This window comes from Octodon degus, unplaced genomic scaffold (genome assembly GCF_000260255.1).
Source record: "Octodon degus isolate 3935 unplaced genomic scaffold, OctDeg1.0 scaffold00025, whole genome shotgun sequence".
NCBI lineage: Eukaryota > Metazoa > Chordata > Mammalia > Rodentia > Octodontidae > Octodon > Octodon degus.
Window position 1 is genome coordinate 11,154,046 of NW_004524601.1, and position 15,724 is coordinate 11,169,769.

Here is a 15,724-nt window from a genome sequence, read left to right on the forward strand (position 1 = left end):
TGTATTTATGATTTTTAAAGCACAAAACAAAGTTTTCTTACATTATTTGTCAAAATACAGATTGACATGTTTTAGGAAATCAAAACCCAACCTACATACTAATGGGATACATGACTGACCGGCGCTTGATTTCTTTTCATAGGGCCCCCTTGGCATACCTGGGTCTGCTGGCTTTCCGGGGAATCCTGGAATGAAAGTAAGTAATAAATACATCTAAGTGTGCCTGAGCGCATGAGTCACAAAATGGAGAGTGGCCTTTCACAGGCTGAGGAGTATGGACATTGCTCTGAACTAAAGAAAGAGCCTAGAATAGTGTGTTCACTGTCCATTGTGATGGGGAAATAAACACGGAAAAGAAAAGCTTCTACATAATATATAAATAAAGGAGAGTAACTCACATTTATTTAATTAAAATATCAAAGAATCTAATGTATAACACTCCAGTGTCAAGCAATCGGAAATGAACTGGGTCTGTGTTTTTCAGTAGCATGCTGGGTAGTAATAGTGAAATGTTTCAAATCATGGTAGGTTAAAATAAATCAGAATGTATCAAATAAAGTTGGACATCCTTGGCCACCCTGCCTGCAGCCATTACAGAGCAGGCAGGGAGGATATTTGGCTCTCCACATGGGAATGGATTAAAGTGTTCTTCTGGGATGGCTTATATTTGTAGTGAGTCACTATTTGCTTTTCTCCTCAGTACTTTGGGAGAAATTCAAAGTTTACAGTAGGATGATATTAAGATTATGATAGCTACATCAGAAAATGAATTCAGAGCTGTCAAACTGTAAGCAATGTACCATTCAATTCCCCTTCATTTGTGGTTTCCTTTTGGCAATAACTTTATTCATCTGCAGAAGGGATTTGCTAGTAAGATTCAGCCTTAAACAAGTGAATGTGGCCATGGGCCATCACCTGGCTCCTCCAAGCCCTGTTTTCTCATGGAATTTTGTCTAGGATTAATAAGAATATCTAAACAATTGAAAATAACTGGGCCCCCAAATTCAGAGACTCAATCCCAAAATGGACATCTTGGATGAAAACACACTGTCAGATGAGGAAATACAAATGGCAAATGAATATATAAGAAAAGTTCAACATCTTTGGTCAATTGAGAGCTGCAAATTAAAAACAACACTGAGATTCCATCTCATTTCTGAAAAACGGTTATCATCAAGCAATCAACCAATAACAAATGCTGGAGGGGCTGTGGGGAAAAAGGAACACTTCTCCACTGTTGGTGCAAGTGTGGACTGGTATAACCACTGTGGAAATCAGTGTGGAGATTCTTTAAAAAACTAGGATTCAAAGTCCCATTTGACTGAGCTGTTCCCCTTCTGAGTATCTTCTCAGAAGAACTAAAATCATACCACAGCAATATCTGTGCACCCATGTTTAGAGCAGCACAATGTGTAATAGCTAAATCTTGGAAACAACCCAAATGTCCATCAACCATGGAATGGATCAAAAGATGTGTTTTTAAAAAAAATATATGATGCCATACTACTCAGCCATAAAGAAGAATAAACTTAAGGCTTTTGTAGGCAAATGGATGCAACTAAAGACCATACTCATAAGTGAAATTAATGAGACCCATATGGGTAAATGTCATATTGTCTCACTAGTGGGAGAAGCTAAATGAGTAATTGATAATATGTGTGTATATATATATATTTATAAAGTATATATAGTATAAATAATTATATATAATTTATATATGATATCTATCATATATAGTTATATATATGATATATAGTTATATATATGATATCATGTATAGTTGTATATATATCATGTGGAGTTATATATGACATATTTTATATATGATATCATATATAGTTATATATGTGATATATATTTTTATATATGTGATATCATATATATATAGTTATATATATGATATATATCATATGTAGTTATATAGATGATAGGACAGTATCTCTTAGTTCACTGAAAAGAAAGGTTTGCTCTAATATTGTTTGGACAATATTTCATGCCTATATCTTATACTGTTTTTTGTTTTTTTTTTTGGTGGAACCGGGAATTGAACTCAGACCCTTGTGCTTGCCAGGGAAGCACTTATTCCACTGAGCCATCTCCCTGGCCCCTGATCTTTTACTCTGAATAGCTAATATGAATATAATAACATGCAATGCATTAATGACTGTTATTTTTCTACTAGCCTGTTTTGAAACCCTATTTTAGTTTTACTTTTTGCAAATCAGTGAGAGCCACCACATGAGCCCTGACACAGAGGACATGCGCGATGTGCAGCTTCCTGCTTTTCCCGAGTGTGCTGCTCAAGTTGGATTTGAATTTAGGAAGAAACGATCCCTGACATTTGAGGCACCCTTTGAAGCGTGGGAATCATCAGGTCCAGTCTTGTCCACACCCTCTCCATGGCTGCCTGCGCGCTCTGTGCCCTGGGGACGGTGCTGCCTAAAGAGGGCATCTCAGTCATTTTGCTCACCTGTCCTTGATTTCTTTGAGAATCTTTGTTTTTTTTCTGATTCTGAAGTCCAAGTGTGCAAGCATGTGTATGCACACGCAGGGTTGTGTGCACAAGTGTGTGCATGGTTGTGTGTTTCTGGAGGCTGATTTCAGGAACTAAGTGAACTAAGCATGAACTTGACCACTGAGTGACATCTCTGGCCCTGAAGTCCAAATTTGAACACCACCGAGTTCACCCTAACCTCCCTGGACCCCTATCAAAATGGGAAACATCAATGTACTCTTCTTGTAAGACCCTCCATCTCCAGACTGAGTTCTGGCTAGGGTAACAGGAAAGAAAACTCACAAAGCTGAGTTCTGTGAGTTGCAGGAAGCGATTTCTGCTCCTGTTATAGCAGATGTTAGCTCAACTTCACCAGCAATCACAGCTGACAGGCAGGCACTGTGGATACTTCTCCTTTCTCCTTCATGTTTACAAGACTGGATGTTGGTTTCTCAAAACTCAAAAACTGGCACAGCCATTTCTCTCAGAAGTTGATCCCCTGTCTTTGCCTTTCTATCCCCCAACATGAAATTTCTGGTCTTTTTTTCCTCTAAAATTCTGCTATTTCTGTACGATTGGGCCATGGTCTCTGGCTCTACGCACAAACAAACTTCCAAATTTACTCTTTGCATGTTGATGAAAGGCAATAGGACTTAGTATATTTTATTGATATGGATGAGCTGCTCAAGGCTTATGATTTGAGTTTTCCTGGTGCCTCTAGGATTACAAATACATAGGTATACAGCATATGGAGTAAAGTAGAGGAACCAAGAACGAATAGCTCATGAATGAAGTATGAATTTTCTTTATAGATATGTCCCAAATGTTTTATGGAGAAAACTTAGACCAAAAGTTATTCATTTATCTTAATTAATCTTCCTGAATTTTGTTTTCTGTCTGGAGCACTATCTTGGATGAAAATTAAGGTAGCAATTAGGTTTACTTGAGCACTCTGCTTTGCTCTTAGTGATGCTTATTGTATCTTTTTTTCTTAAACAAATGAGGTATTTACTTTGCTAAAAATTGTCAAGTTCATTAGACATCCTAGCCCGTGTGTTTTTATTATACTGAATAAACCCTTTGTTGAAAGTAAATAGAATCAAACTTTTTGTTAATCAACTCATCTCTCCCACACTGAAACATGAGTTTTTAATACTGCTGTGTAGCATAGAAAACTATGTCTTATTCTGCAATGATATGAAACATTAAAAATAATGTTTTTATATATTAACGTGTTTTTACAGTGAATTTTACTCATTTGGAGAAGTAGTGTCTGAATTGTGCAGTACATTTCAGCTGATATTGGCTTATTTAGAGATACTAGGAAGTAATTGACCTAAATAAATTTTGATACATTGGTTTATCTCCTGATCAAATCAAGCTTAACTGTGTGGCCCTGAAATGCCTAGGTTTTCTTTGAATAGAAATAAGTCATGCTAGTACAGGAGATCCAGTTAATTTTCCTCCACTTGGCTGTTTTATTTATAGAGTCTGTGTTGCTGATATTTACACCAAGGTGGTCTTGATTTCAGGGTGTGAAGACCTGTGATATTGAGCTAGGTCGGCTACAGGGATACCAAGATCTGGAATAAGGATATGCCCAGCTTTGACTATAGCTCTAGTCTTACACTGAATGTTAACTGTGCAATAAGTTAAAATGATCTGATAAATGGAGATGAATTCAGATTCCATAGAGGTCCTGAGCCGGTGGATGGCTAGGATTGCTGTAACTGGAAGTTGGGATGTGGGAGCAATTCCTGGTGTAGAGGCTGCCACATGGTGACCTCAGCACAGGGTGGGGAATGAGTCCATTCCGTAAGCGAGCCAATCCACACACCCTTCCCTGATAAGCCAAGTTGAGCTCTTGGCCGCTCTAAGTGTTTAGATTTAAAAGGAAAATCTCTATGCCATCAATGTCATACCATAGTTCTCTCATGTTTTCCTTGAATGAATCTTTCCTTTTGCCCCTTCTAGGGAGAAGCAGGTCCTACGGGGGCTCGAGGTCCTGAAGGTCCTCAGGGCCAGCGAGGTGAAAATGGGCCGCCGGGTCCAGCTGGCTCTCAAGGTCTTCCTGTAAGTTCCCAGGGTGTCTAAGAACCAGCCCAGCAAGAGGGGAGCTTATTATAATAGCAGAACAAATCCAAGGTAGCCTAAGATGCTGTGTTTCAATTCTGAGTGAGTGCTTAAAGCCCATGAGAAGGATTTCACCTCAGTTTTGCACATTTTACCTATTCAGTAGAAATGACAGTCAAAAAAGTATCTTACGATATAGTGGTAGCAGGGAGGCTGTTTCTGTTTCTCTGCATCCTGAGTCTCATTCATAGGGTATCCAGATAAGGCTTAATGGTTCAGAATCTTTCTGTGTATCTTTTAGGGTGCTATGGGAACTGATGGTACACCTGGTGCCAAAGGCCCCACAGTAAGTAACTGCATTTATGCCGCGTGAAGCGCAAATGATGCACCTTTTTAGATTGTGGCCCGGGGCTCCTTCCTAGGTGTTTACTGATCATGTCATTCTTGTTATCTGACAGGGCTCAGCAGGTACATCTGGCCCTCCTGGCTTGCTAGGGCCCCCTGGATCTCCCGGCCCTCAGGGTAGCACTGGACCTCAGGGAATTCGAGGACAACCGGTAATATCATCGTTGGAAGCGGCTGTCTTACTTTAGTGTAATTGAACCATGAGTGCCTAGAGAAATAACAAGTAATGAGGTGCAATAAAACAGAGGGCATGTGGCATCCAAACAAGGGTGCTGAAGGCTGGAATGGCTGGCAGAAGAAAGCCGGAAGTTGCTGTGATTTGGATGCTTAGATTCTAGTTGACTGTCGGATTCTAAGCTGAGCACTGCAGTATGTAAATTATGGTGTGTGAGAAGATCTCAGTGTCATGAAATAGTGACTTCATGATACAACTCATAGAATTTTATAAATAACTTAATAATCAATGTGATGGAAATATTTTATAAGCCATTGAGAATAAACATAGAGGTATATAGGAATTTTTAATGATGATTTGGCTAAAATTGAGTTTTTAAAAAAGGGTCAGGGAGATAGCTTAGTAGAATAAGTGCCTGCCTAGCAAGCACAGGGCGCTGAGTTCAATCCCTGGTACAAAAAGAAAAAAAAAAAAGAAAAAGAAAAAGAAAAGAAAATGGGTTTAACAATGATTTTTTGAGAGCTATTCTTTTTTTTTTTTTTTTTTTTTTTTAAATGTACTTTTAAGTACAGGATCTACATGGTCTCACTAAACAGATTGGACTCATAGTGATCCTCCTGTTTCAGCCTCCAGAGTGCTGGGATTACAGGTGCATGACACCACGCCCAGTCTCAGTCACTCTCTCAGGGCACCTCAGGGGTGGGGACAGCGCAGTATGCCAGGGATCAAACTCTGGTCACTGCGCCTGCCTAAGCAGGCACTATAGTCTGTAGAGCTATCTGGCCATCCCTTGAGAGCTATTCTTGAAGAGTTATTCTAACATATTGTTTACATGGAATGAGTTTCCATATTTTACAGAAATTTTTAGGAAAGACATTGTGAAATAGATACACTGAAAACTTGCTCTTATACAACTTTTATCTTGGTACATAAAACCAAAAAAATTCTCTCCTACTACTTACTTAAACAAATATTTTAGATTCTGTTCTAAATGGTGTGGCTATGCTGGTATATGCTGATAAAGGTTTTCTAAATGCTTATGAGAAATTTCTTGATGTATAAATGTTGATATGTCACAGTTGATTTTTGCCATATTCTGAATTTGCAATTTTTCATGCAAAATAGTCTGCAAGTAATGTTCCAAGACATATTTGCAAAATAGTAGAACATTCTACGAATAACTCTTCGAAATTTCCGAATTCATTACAAATAGAGTATGAAATTATTTTCATTTTGAATAAACAAGCCTCTATCCTAAAATAAACTTATAGTAACATCACTTACAGTAATTGTCATTGTTAGTTCTAATTTTGTTTTTTTATATTTTATTTATTTATTTTGGCTGGCTCAGCCTGCCCTGAGAGCGTGGCTGGTATGGCGTGTGGTACCAGGGATCAAACCGAGGTCCTCTGCGCCTGCCTAAACTTGCTTAAGCAGGTGCTTTAGACTGCTGAACTATCTCACCAGCTCCTTGTTAGTTCTAATTTTAATGATCATATTTGAATAAATGAATACTTTTAATTATAGTAATTTGTGTGATAAAACCATATTTTAAAAAGCAAACTTCTTGAAGACCAATGTAAAATGGACTAATAAATTGTACTAATTTTATAAAAATTTACATATATTACATATAAAAATTTACAACATTTGCAAAATAAAAAAATGATTACATCGTACCAGTGCAATGTAGACTTAGCAGCTGAAAATGGTATAGTCTAGTCACTGCAGCTGCCTAGAGCAGGTTGGTGAGAGGCTTGCTATCTCTCAATATCAGTGACATATTTTATTTTAGGGTGATCCAGGAGTTCCAGGTTTCAAAGGAGAAGCTGGCCCCAAGGGGGAACCAGTAAGTCTTCATTTATTTCAATTATAAGAGCATAAATGCCCTTCAGAAGTATACAACTGAAAAAGTCCAAATCTTTAGAATAACTGGGAATATTAATAGCCTGTGATGAAAATATTTTAATCTTTTAATACACTTTAAAATTTTGGACTTAGCCTTGTTAAACAAGCCTCCCGATTATCATCCACATGACTCTTCTTGGTAACTGTCATTCTGATTTCAACAGGGGCCACACGGTGTTCAAGGTCCGATCGGCCCACCTGGGGAAGAAGGCAAGAGGGGCCCTCGAGGTGACCCAGGGACAGTCGGTCCTCCAGGCCCCATGGGAGAAAGGGTACATTTGAGTAATGAAATGCATTCATAGAGCTGTAGAGGAACTGCATGACTGTAGTTTGGGATAAGTAGGAAAACCAAAGCAGTCAAGGTATATTCTGCAGGTACTTTGTATAGTATAAGAGTTGTCTGTCTATGAAAAGGGCCAAATGGCGAGTCATTCTTCATTTATTTCTTCAACAAATATTAACTGAATTACTGCTCCACACCCCTTGGAGCTTTTTGTGCTTGGATCGCATCAGTAAACAGGAAGCTGTGGCCCCAGCACTCACGTGTAGGCTGTTAAGACCCTACACCTCAGTGGAGAGGTAAGTGATGAATGAGCAAATCAACAGGGGGATGGAAACACATCCCACACTGGAGTAAGTGCCGTGTCCACTATTAAACAAGAAGACATTGGGAGTACATGGCAGTGCCGCAATGTTAGATTAAGTGTCCAGGGAGTAGGGTCCTTTCAGCAGGTAGTGTTTGGCTGACACCCAGTGAAGAAGAAAGAACATTATTAGTGGAGGAGAAAGTAACAGTTAAGCTAGGAGGGTCAGAAAGGACTTGCTAATACCATTTGAAGATCAGAAGAGATTTCTGTGATTGGAATACAATGAAGCAGACTGGTATGGACAGTATTCTCAGATTGACATAGAGCTTTGGAGGATTCCAGGGGCTTCTAATATAAGGCAACACTAGTGCATGCTGTGGACATTTTGATTTCCATATATGGTGATTTGGCTCTCCAGTGTACATATTAATTATTCTCCATATAAGTTTATTGTAAATCATTAGAATATTCTTTTTATTTGAAGAATTATCTAGTGCATGATCTTTATTAATTACCTATTGGTATGTTGGATTGATCACAGCTCCTACAACTTTATGATACTGACAAGAAAAATTATTCACTTGATTGCAAAATTGTCAATAGCCATTAAAAGTTGCATTTGGCCTTTTGTAGGGTGCTCCTGGCAATCGTGGCTTTCCAGGCTCAGATGGTTTACCTGGCCCGAAGGTGAGATCACTCTGCCAGTGCAATGCTCACGCATGAGCTGCTCCAAAAGACTGTTTTCTAGCATGTGATGTAACTCTGGTGCACAGGACTCCAGGTCCAGAAAGATGGTGGCCTAGCCAAAATGTGTCTTGTGTAGTGTTTTGGCATCAAAAGATCTAAAAGAGAATGAATATGGGCTCAGGTCTGGTGAGATAGCTCAGTGGACTATGCCCCTGCTTAGGAAAGAGCAGAGACTGGGGTTTGATTTCCAGCACAGCAGGGGCCCTAGTGAGCTGAGCCAGCCACCAAAACTGGGAATGGTGGCACATGCCTGCATTCTTAGTGCTGGGGAGGCTGAAAGCAGGAGGATCACTGCGAGTTCAAGCTGTGTAGTGAGACCCTGTACCAAAAAAAGAAAGAAAGAAAGAAAGAAAGAAAGAAAGAAAGAAAGAAGAAAGAGAGAGAGAGAGAGAGAGAGAGAGAGAGAGAGAGAGAGAGAGAGAGAAAGAAAGAAAGAATGTGGGATCATGTTTTCAATTTCTCCAGGGACAATCTGAGAACAATGGCTTATAGGCACTTTAACTGATATAGCATATATCTTTTAGTTGGAAGTTTAGACATTTTCAAAATACTCTTTAAGAAAAAACCCTAAATTATTGGCCCTAGCCGGATGTTTCATTGGTTAATGATGAGGGCAGAGACAATTATTTACAAGGAACACAAATGACAGCAAAATGTGAAGTGATATTGTTTTCAAGAAATTGTTTTCCTCTTGATGAAACTTTACATTGGGGGGAACTAGGAGGGGAGGGTTTCATCCCTGCTGGCTTTTGCTGCTCCCTGTTAACCCCAACTCGTCTTCTATGTTTTGGAGCAGGGTGCTCAAGGAGAGCGCGGCCCTGTCGGCTCCTCAGGACCCAAAGGAGGCCAGGGAGACCCAGGGCGTCCAGGTGAACCTGGCCTTCCAGGTGCTCGGGTAAGCACACTGCAGCGCCCCGCCACCTCAAGTGAAAGAAATCCTTTGGGCACTTGTTGAAGGTTTTGAATCTTTTTTTTTTTTTTTTTAAATTTAGCTCATTCACAGCTGGGAAAAGTTTGTTTTGTTTTGTTTTATGGTTTTGACCCAACTCATTAATTTAAAAATACCAGTTTGTTATTTTTGTGGTGCATATAAAGCACAGTATCTTCTAGTCTGCCTTTCTCAAAGTAGTGTGTATAAATAGCTTTGCCGCTTGATGAGCAAAAACTCCTGTTAGTTAATTTTTACAGTTTTTTAAAAAAAATTCTTGCTAAAACAATTTGTATGGTCTCTTGTGAGGACAATTCCTGAGCTTGATTTTAATAAAAGTTACTTAAAAATTTATGTGTACTATACAATTTCTGTCACATGCAGTTGCCAATGACATAGTGTGAGTTTCCCTCTTGGGAATCTTACTTCAGCTGCCACTTGGGAACAAAGTCACAGTTCCTTCTTATTTTCAGGGTCTGACAGGAAATCCTGGTGTTCAAGGTCCTGAAGGGAAACTTGGGCCTTTGGTAAGTGATTTAAGCAAGCGCTTATTATCCTGAACATACTGGATGGCTAGAACTCAAATGGTATTTACTTGAGGTTAATGGTTTTGCCTTGATGGATTCTGAGGATGTTTACATATTTATAATGCCCCTCAGTAGCAACATTTTAGGGGCTGTGTGTTTTCAAATTAATCTAGATATAGATCAAATTTTATTAACATGCATGCGCGAGAGTGAAATTACTTTGGTGATAAAGTTAACATGATGAATTTCAATATTGGTGGAATTCACCTATTAGCAATATGCTTATATCTGGAGATCTAATTTTACATGTGGAAGAGATAAATAAGAGTGAATTTTGACAGCTTATGTACTCTAAATCCATTCCTAATATTACAACATGACCTGGAGTAAATGGAAGAAGACTCCTTCTGTTTTTATGACAATTCCAGAAAATGTGAACACTCAGTTTATGAACAGGATGAGGATGCAATCTCTGTTCTATATACTCAGTATACCTATCCAACTGTTCTGATTCATTAACATTAAAATAAAGGAACATTGTAAAGTTGCACAACTTTCATCATATGCAAAGGCAAGAGCCAATTGATGTCCTGTGCAGAGAAGTGCACTGCACAACTTTGCTGGCTCTGCTGTCTTGTAGGGCGCTCCTGGGGAAGACGGCCGGCCGGGTCCTCCAGGCTCCGTAGGCATCCGAGGGCAGCCTGGGAGTATGGGCCTTCCAGGTCCCAAAGGTAGCAGTGTGAGTATGGCATATAGTGTTTGCTGTCTCTTCAGAATTCTCATTTGGGGACCAACGTATGTTTTAGCAAATCAGTTGAATTTTGGAACAGCCTCAATTTATTCTGTAGGGTGACCCTGGAAAACCTGGAGAAGCAGGGAATGCCGGTGTTCCCGGACAGAGGGTAACTATGCATTTTCTACTAAAGAAAAAAAAAAGAAATTATCCAGATGCTCACGACTTCACCTCACAAATGTTCTCTGTGACCCTAGGGAGCTCCGGGGAAAGATGGAGAAGTCGGTCCTTCTGGTCCTGTTGGTCCCCCGGTATGTGATCACTCAGGAATGGTCTTTATGTGTTGCATTGTTCAGTTGGGTTTGTCAAAGATTTTGCTAATGAAGAGGTTGCAAGGCAAATGAATGAGAATCCATAGGGTTGGAGAATTTCAGTTGTATCTTTTCATTTGATTCCTTATAATCTTGTGCTTTCTATCTTTTTAAACAAAATGATTGGTCTTTTATTTTATTTTGTATTTTAGGACAGGGTGTACAGGGTCTCACTGTATAGATCGGACTCATAGTGATCCTCCTGTTTACAGCCTTCCAAGTGCTGGGATTACAGGCGTGCGCCACCATGCACAGTCTCAATCGCCATCTCAGTGCGCTCTGGGGGTCAGGGCTGGCACAGCAAGCCCGCGGATCGAACTCCCCGTCCCTGTGTCTGCCTAAGCAGGCACTTTAATCCACTGAGCTATTTGGCCAACGCTGTTCTTGTATATTTTAAAGAAACAAAACAAAACAAACAAACAAAAACAAGTAAAAACGATGCAGAATTAAAAAAAAAAGGTACAGAATTTCGAAACAAGATGATAAATCAACAATGGCTATTATATTGTATATTATTGTCTTCAAAGTAGTTGAAGATTATCAGGTGTAGGCATGCAAACTGAATCAGACAATATAAGCACTAGCTTCCCTTCAAAGACCTGATAGAAATTAGTAGTACAATCATCTCAGCTATCTTTATATACATAAAAACAATTGGTCTTTTCATTTTAAACTTTCTAACCATCTGATGGCAAAAGTTACCTCATCATCTTTACGGGTCCATCAAAGAATATATCAACTGGAGGAAATACATTTTGACAAAGAAATACTTTGCAATGTATTTTATTTTAGGAAACAGGAAGGTAGATTTTGCAGAGATTGGAATATAATCTGCTTGCGGGGGAGATGTGTAAATGGAAGGAATGGGAAGAAAAAAGGACCAAGTTTTGATGCTTGCTTGTAGCAGTTTTGCGGCACCGCAAACATACACTAGAAAACCAAAATATTTAAATGCTGAATTATACGTACCTCCTTTCAGTAATGTATCTCATAAATATTGCTTAAGCTGGCGTTTATTGGAGGAGTAAAAAGGAATAATATTTATCCTTTGAGATTATGTCTTCATCCTAGATTTTAAAGTTGGTTTATCAGAAATAGTTTGGCGTGTTTGTTGCTTTAGGGTGGAGTAGTATAAATATCTTTCTAAAATGTTAACTTTAATTTCTTTAGTCATTTTGGGTTTGAAAATTTAAGTTTTGCTTATGCCACTTAGAAGTGCGCTACAATGGAAACCATTGCCCTTTTAGATTAGATACATTAAAATAATGGGTTTTTCCATATTTAATATATTCAATTTCCCTATAATTTTGCTGTTGGATCCATAAGTTTTATGACTGGATAAAAATATAACTACATGCTGTGAGACTCTTGACTGTCTCTAGAAGATATTTTCTTACCAGCAAGGACTTCAAATAGTACCCTTTGATGATTTTTAATAGTTGATTATCTGGTTGCAGTAAGAGCATGTTATTGGAAGAAATACAGAGACATCAATGCTTCTAGTCCTTCACATAAACAGGAAGTGGAAATAGAAATGTCACTCTATTCATGGCTTTCTTTCCTTTGTGACTCAGGGCCTAGCTGGGGAAAGAGGCGAGCAGGGCCCCCCCGGGCCCACTGGATTTCAGGTATGTGTGAATCGAGGTTCTGTTGCTTCTCCCTGTGAATGCCTTCACAAATTAGGGAAGCATACGTTTGAGATCACAAACTTTCAAAAAATCATTCTTCTTTTGGTAGTAAGGTAGATGTTTGGGTAAGTATCAAATATTTTGGTTCAAAGATAAGGAATGGATTTCCCCTAAAAAACTGATTGAACACACAATTATTAACAAATTAAGTCACAGAACTCTCCCAGTATCTGAACAAGGCTTAGTGTTATAACTGCTTTAAGATTTATCTAGTTTAATTGGCACAGTCACTAGAATTTCTTATTGCCCATTTTTTATGATTTCTCTGCACATATTTACCTTTTAGTATTTAATAGCATAAATAATCACAATTTGTGATAAAAACCTCAGAAGTGATGTCCAGTCATATTTAGCAATTTCAAGTGTTGTTCTCAGACATGAAAATTCTGCAGATGTGAAGAACTTTTTGCTTTATTAATCTCTCTCTCGTTCTGTCTCTGTCTCTGTCTCTCTGTCTCTGTCTCTGTCTCTGTCTCTCTCTTTTTGCTAAATGGTCTGCAAGTTAAAGAAGTCTAACCCTGTAAATTGATAGGCTCTTATGTTTTCTTAGAAGCAGTTTTCTTCTAAGCATGTGAATAGATTTTTCTTGAATGTTTCCTTAACCTGGGTACACAATATCTTTTGCTGATGTATAGTCATAGAGACTCCATGTATTGTAAAAGGTGAACTCTTCATGTTGGTAACCTATTACATTTTTACAGATTCACTTTCCTTTCTTCCATTTTAGGGACTCCCTGGGACTCCAGGACCTCCTGGGGAAGGCGGAAAGCCAGGAGATCAAGTAAGTTTTTAAATAATAATAGCTCAAGATGTCACTTTTTATGAGTGGTTTTCTTTGTACATGTTATCTCTTTGAACACTCACGGAATCATGTATACTGCAAATGACAATTTTTTGATAATGACACAAAACAATACATATGGGGATTTTTATTTACAGTCTGCCAAAAATGTATACACAATTCAGGAAAAGAAAAACTTGTATAAATACTTTAATACTGTTGTATGGAGCCGTGGCGAGATTAGTCCCAGGTACCTAGGGCCTCTGCAATCGCAGACGTGCTCACAGGGGTGGCTTTGAGCTTCCAGACATTTCTAGTATGGCAAACTGCCGCCAGTCGTTGAGATCGCTGCACTTGCATTTCTAGTTTCTTCTCTAAGTGCAGGCAGCATAGTGGGTTTTCTGTGACGTCTGGCATCCTTTACCCCCCCCACCCCCACCCCATGAGGTGACACCAACTGTAAGAAAACAATGTCATGCTATTTTACTTTTCCTGAAGTGAGTTTACATTGTTTTGGCAGATTCTGCACATGACAACTTCATAAATGAGGTTCCTTATTTTGCCCCAATGACAACAACAAACAAGACAAAAAATCAGCAAAAAACCAAAACGAAAACCAAGGACCAAACCAAACAAACAAGAGCTATGGTTTGCACTTGATGTGCAGTAGGTGATTCGGAGCCTGGCCTGTCCAGTGATACCTGTTGATCACATATGCCACAAGTCAGGACAGCTGGGCCAAAAGGCCAGAAAAATGTATTGGTGCAGCTGGGCTCATTTCTGAAGACTATTTGCTTCTGTCAGTTCCTTGGGTGATAATAAGACAGCTTCATTTGCAGTTAATAAATGATCAGATACAAGCAAACTCTTTAGAAGTGAAGTTACTTTGGAAACTTTTTAATATGTAGAAATGTCTCTTATAATACAGTGCACGTATTTTCTCAAGGATTAGAAAACAGTTCCAAACAGCAGGAAAGAATGGAGCCATTAATTATCACTGTTATTCTTGGCTCTATGGTTATGTGTTCAGTTGTTGCCTTATGCTCCCAGATGGAAAGCTCCTTTCCTATATACTTGTTTTTCCTTCTGTCCTGCAAGATATTTGCTGCAGCAGGGACACAGAAGTGGTTCCATGAAAGCCAGTCTTGCTGCCAAGGGTATCTGGCATTCCTAATGGTTTTGCAAAGTTGAGCACATTCGTGGTTCTATGATTTATCACAATAGTATGAGCCTATGATACTGGTCCCTGTGATTTATCACAGTGTTAGTATTTATTCTATTCTTTTTTCTGTTGATCTCTGATGGTTCTTTTTTTTTAATTAACTTTATTGAGAAACAAATAGCAATGAGACAGTTTCAAAACAGGTTAGTAGGACAGTTCCAATAGTTAATACATTACATATTATTGTCTTCATAGTAGTTGTTCATAGTACAAGATGCAGACATGATATCCTGTCCAATCACCATTAGTACAAACTTTCTGAGTGATTCACTTGTGCAGTTTCACTCATCCAATATTTACTGAACACTTTTGGGCCTCGCCCCCATGTGACAGTGGAGTAGGAGAGAGAAAAATCGAAGGTACGTGCAATCCTAAAGTAGTAAAATACTCTAAGCAGACACTATCCATAGGAAACAGAAAAGATGTATCTGATCCAGAGGTGAGGGTGCAAGAAAAGTTTCCCTGGTGAGGTAATGACACTGCAGGTGCTCTGAAGGCTGGCTGGTGGCTGAAGCAGAGGAAGAGAAGGAAACACCCCAGGAAGTCGGAAGAGCAGGTGCAGAGACCTGCGGATTGATTTATCACCTTGACAAAGTTCAGTATGCCAAGCCTCTCGGTCCAACTTGAAAAGAGTGTGGAGATGAGACTGGAGGGGGCAAATTGGGGCACAGGCTGTGCACAGTCTCAATTTAGGTCCAATTTGTTCTTCTTCAGTGGTAAAGAACTTTCACATGGGGACTAATATCCATCAGGCTTGGGTTTTTGGAAGATCATGCCAAATTGAGGACAAGCCATTTAGAAAATAAGATGAGTTGTTATCTTTTTGAAAGAAGGAAGTTTTAAAATGAAAAATTCTTTCAGTGAAGAACACTCTGAAGCTTTCATGTAGATGTGACTGTACTAACTTGAACTCATAAGTCCCAGCTGCGCTCTCTGTTTATATTAAATCCTGGGAAATATTTACTCAATTAAATAGAATTGAATTGGTGTCATTTAAAAGATCAGCTCTCCATTGCTATTTTTTTTTAATTTTATTTATTTGTGTGTGTGTGTGTGTGTGTGTGTGTGTGTGGCCAGCTCAGCCC

General features: G+C 38.9%; 1 protein-coding gene across 1 annotated transcript in view; it reads left to right on the top strand.

Moving 5' to 3' along the window:
- The window catches only part of Col5a2 (collagen type V alpha 2 chain), a 153,329-nt gene that overhangs the window by 111,364 nt on the left and 26,241 nt on the right, over positions 1-15,724 (top strand). Inside the window, exons 18-31 of the mRNA XM_023712336.1 lie at positions 143-196; positions 4,469-4,567; positions 4,869-4,913; positions 5,026-5,124; positions 6,943-6,996; positions 7,220-7,327; positions 8,276-8,329; positions 9,186-9,284; positions 9,791-9,844; positions 10,485-10,583; positions 10,693-10,746; positions 10,835-10,888; positions 12,523-12,576; positions 13,364-13,417. Coding sequence (XP_023568104.1) covers positions 143-196; positions 4,469-4,567; positions 4,869-4,913; positions 5,026-5,124; positions 6,943-6,996; positions 7,220-7,327; positions 8,276-8,329; positions 9,186-9,284; positions 9,791-9,844; positions 10,485-10,583; positions 10,693-10,746; positions 10,835-10,888; positions 12,523-12,576; positions 13,364-13,417 — 981 coding nt within the window. The remainder of the gene's footprint in view (positions 1-142; positions 197-4,468; positions 4,568-4,868; positions 4,914-5,025; positions 5,125-6,942; positions 6,997-7,219; positions 7,328-8,275; positions 8,330-9,185; positions 9,285-9,790; positions 9,845-10,484; positions 10,584-10,692; positions 10,747-10,834; positions 10,889-12,522; positions 12,577-13,363; positions 13,418-15,724) is intronic.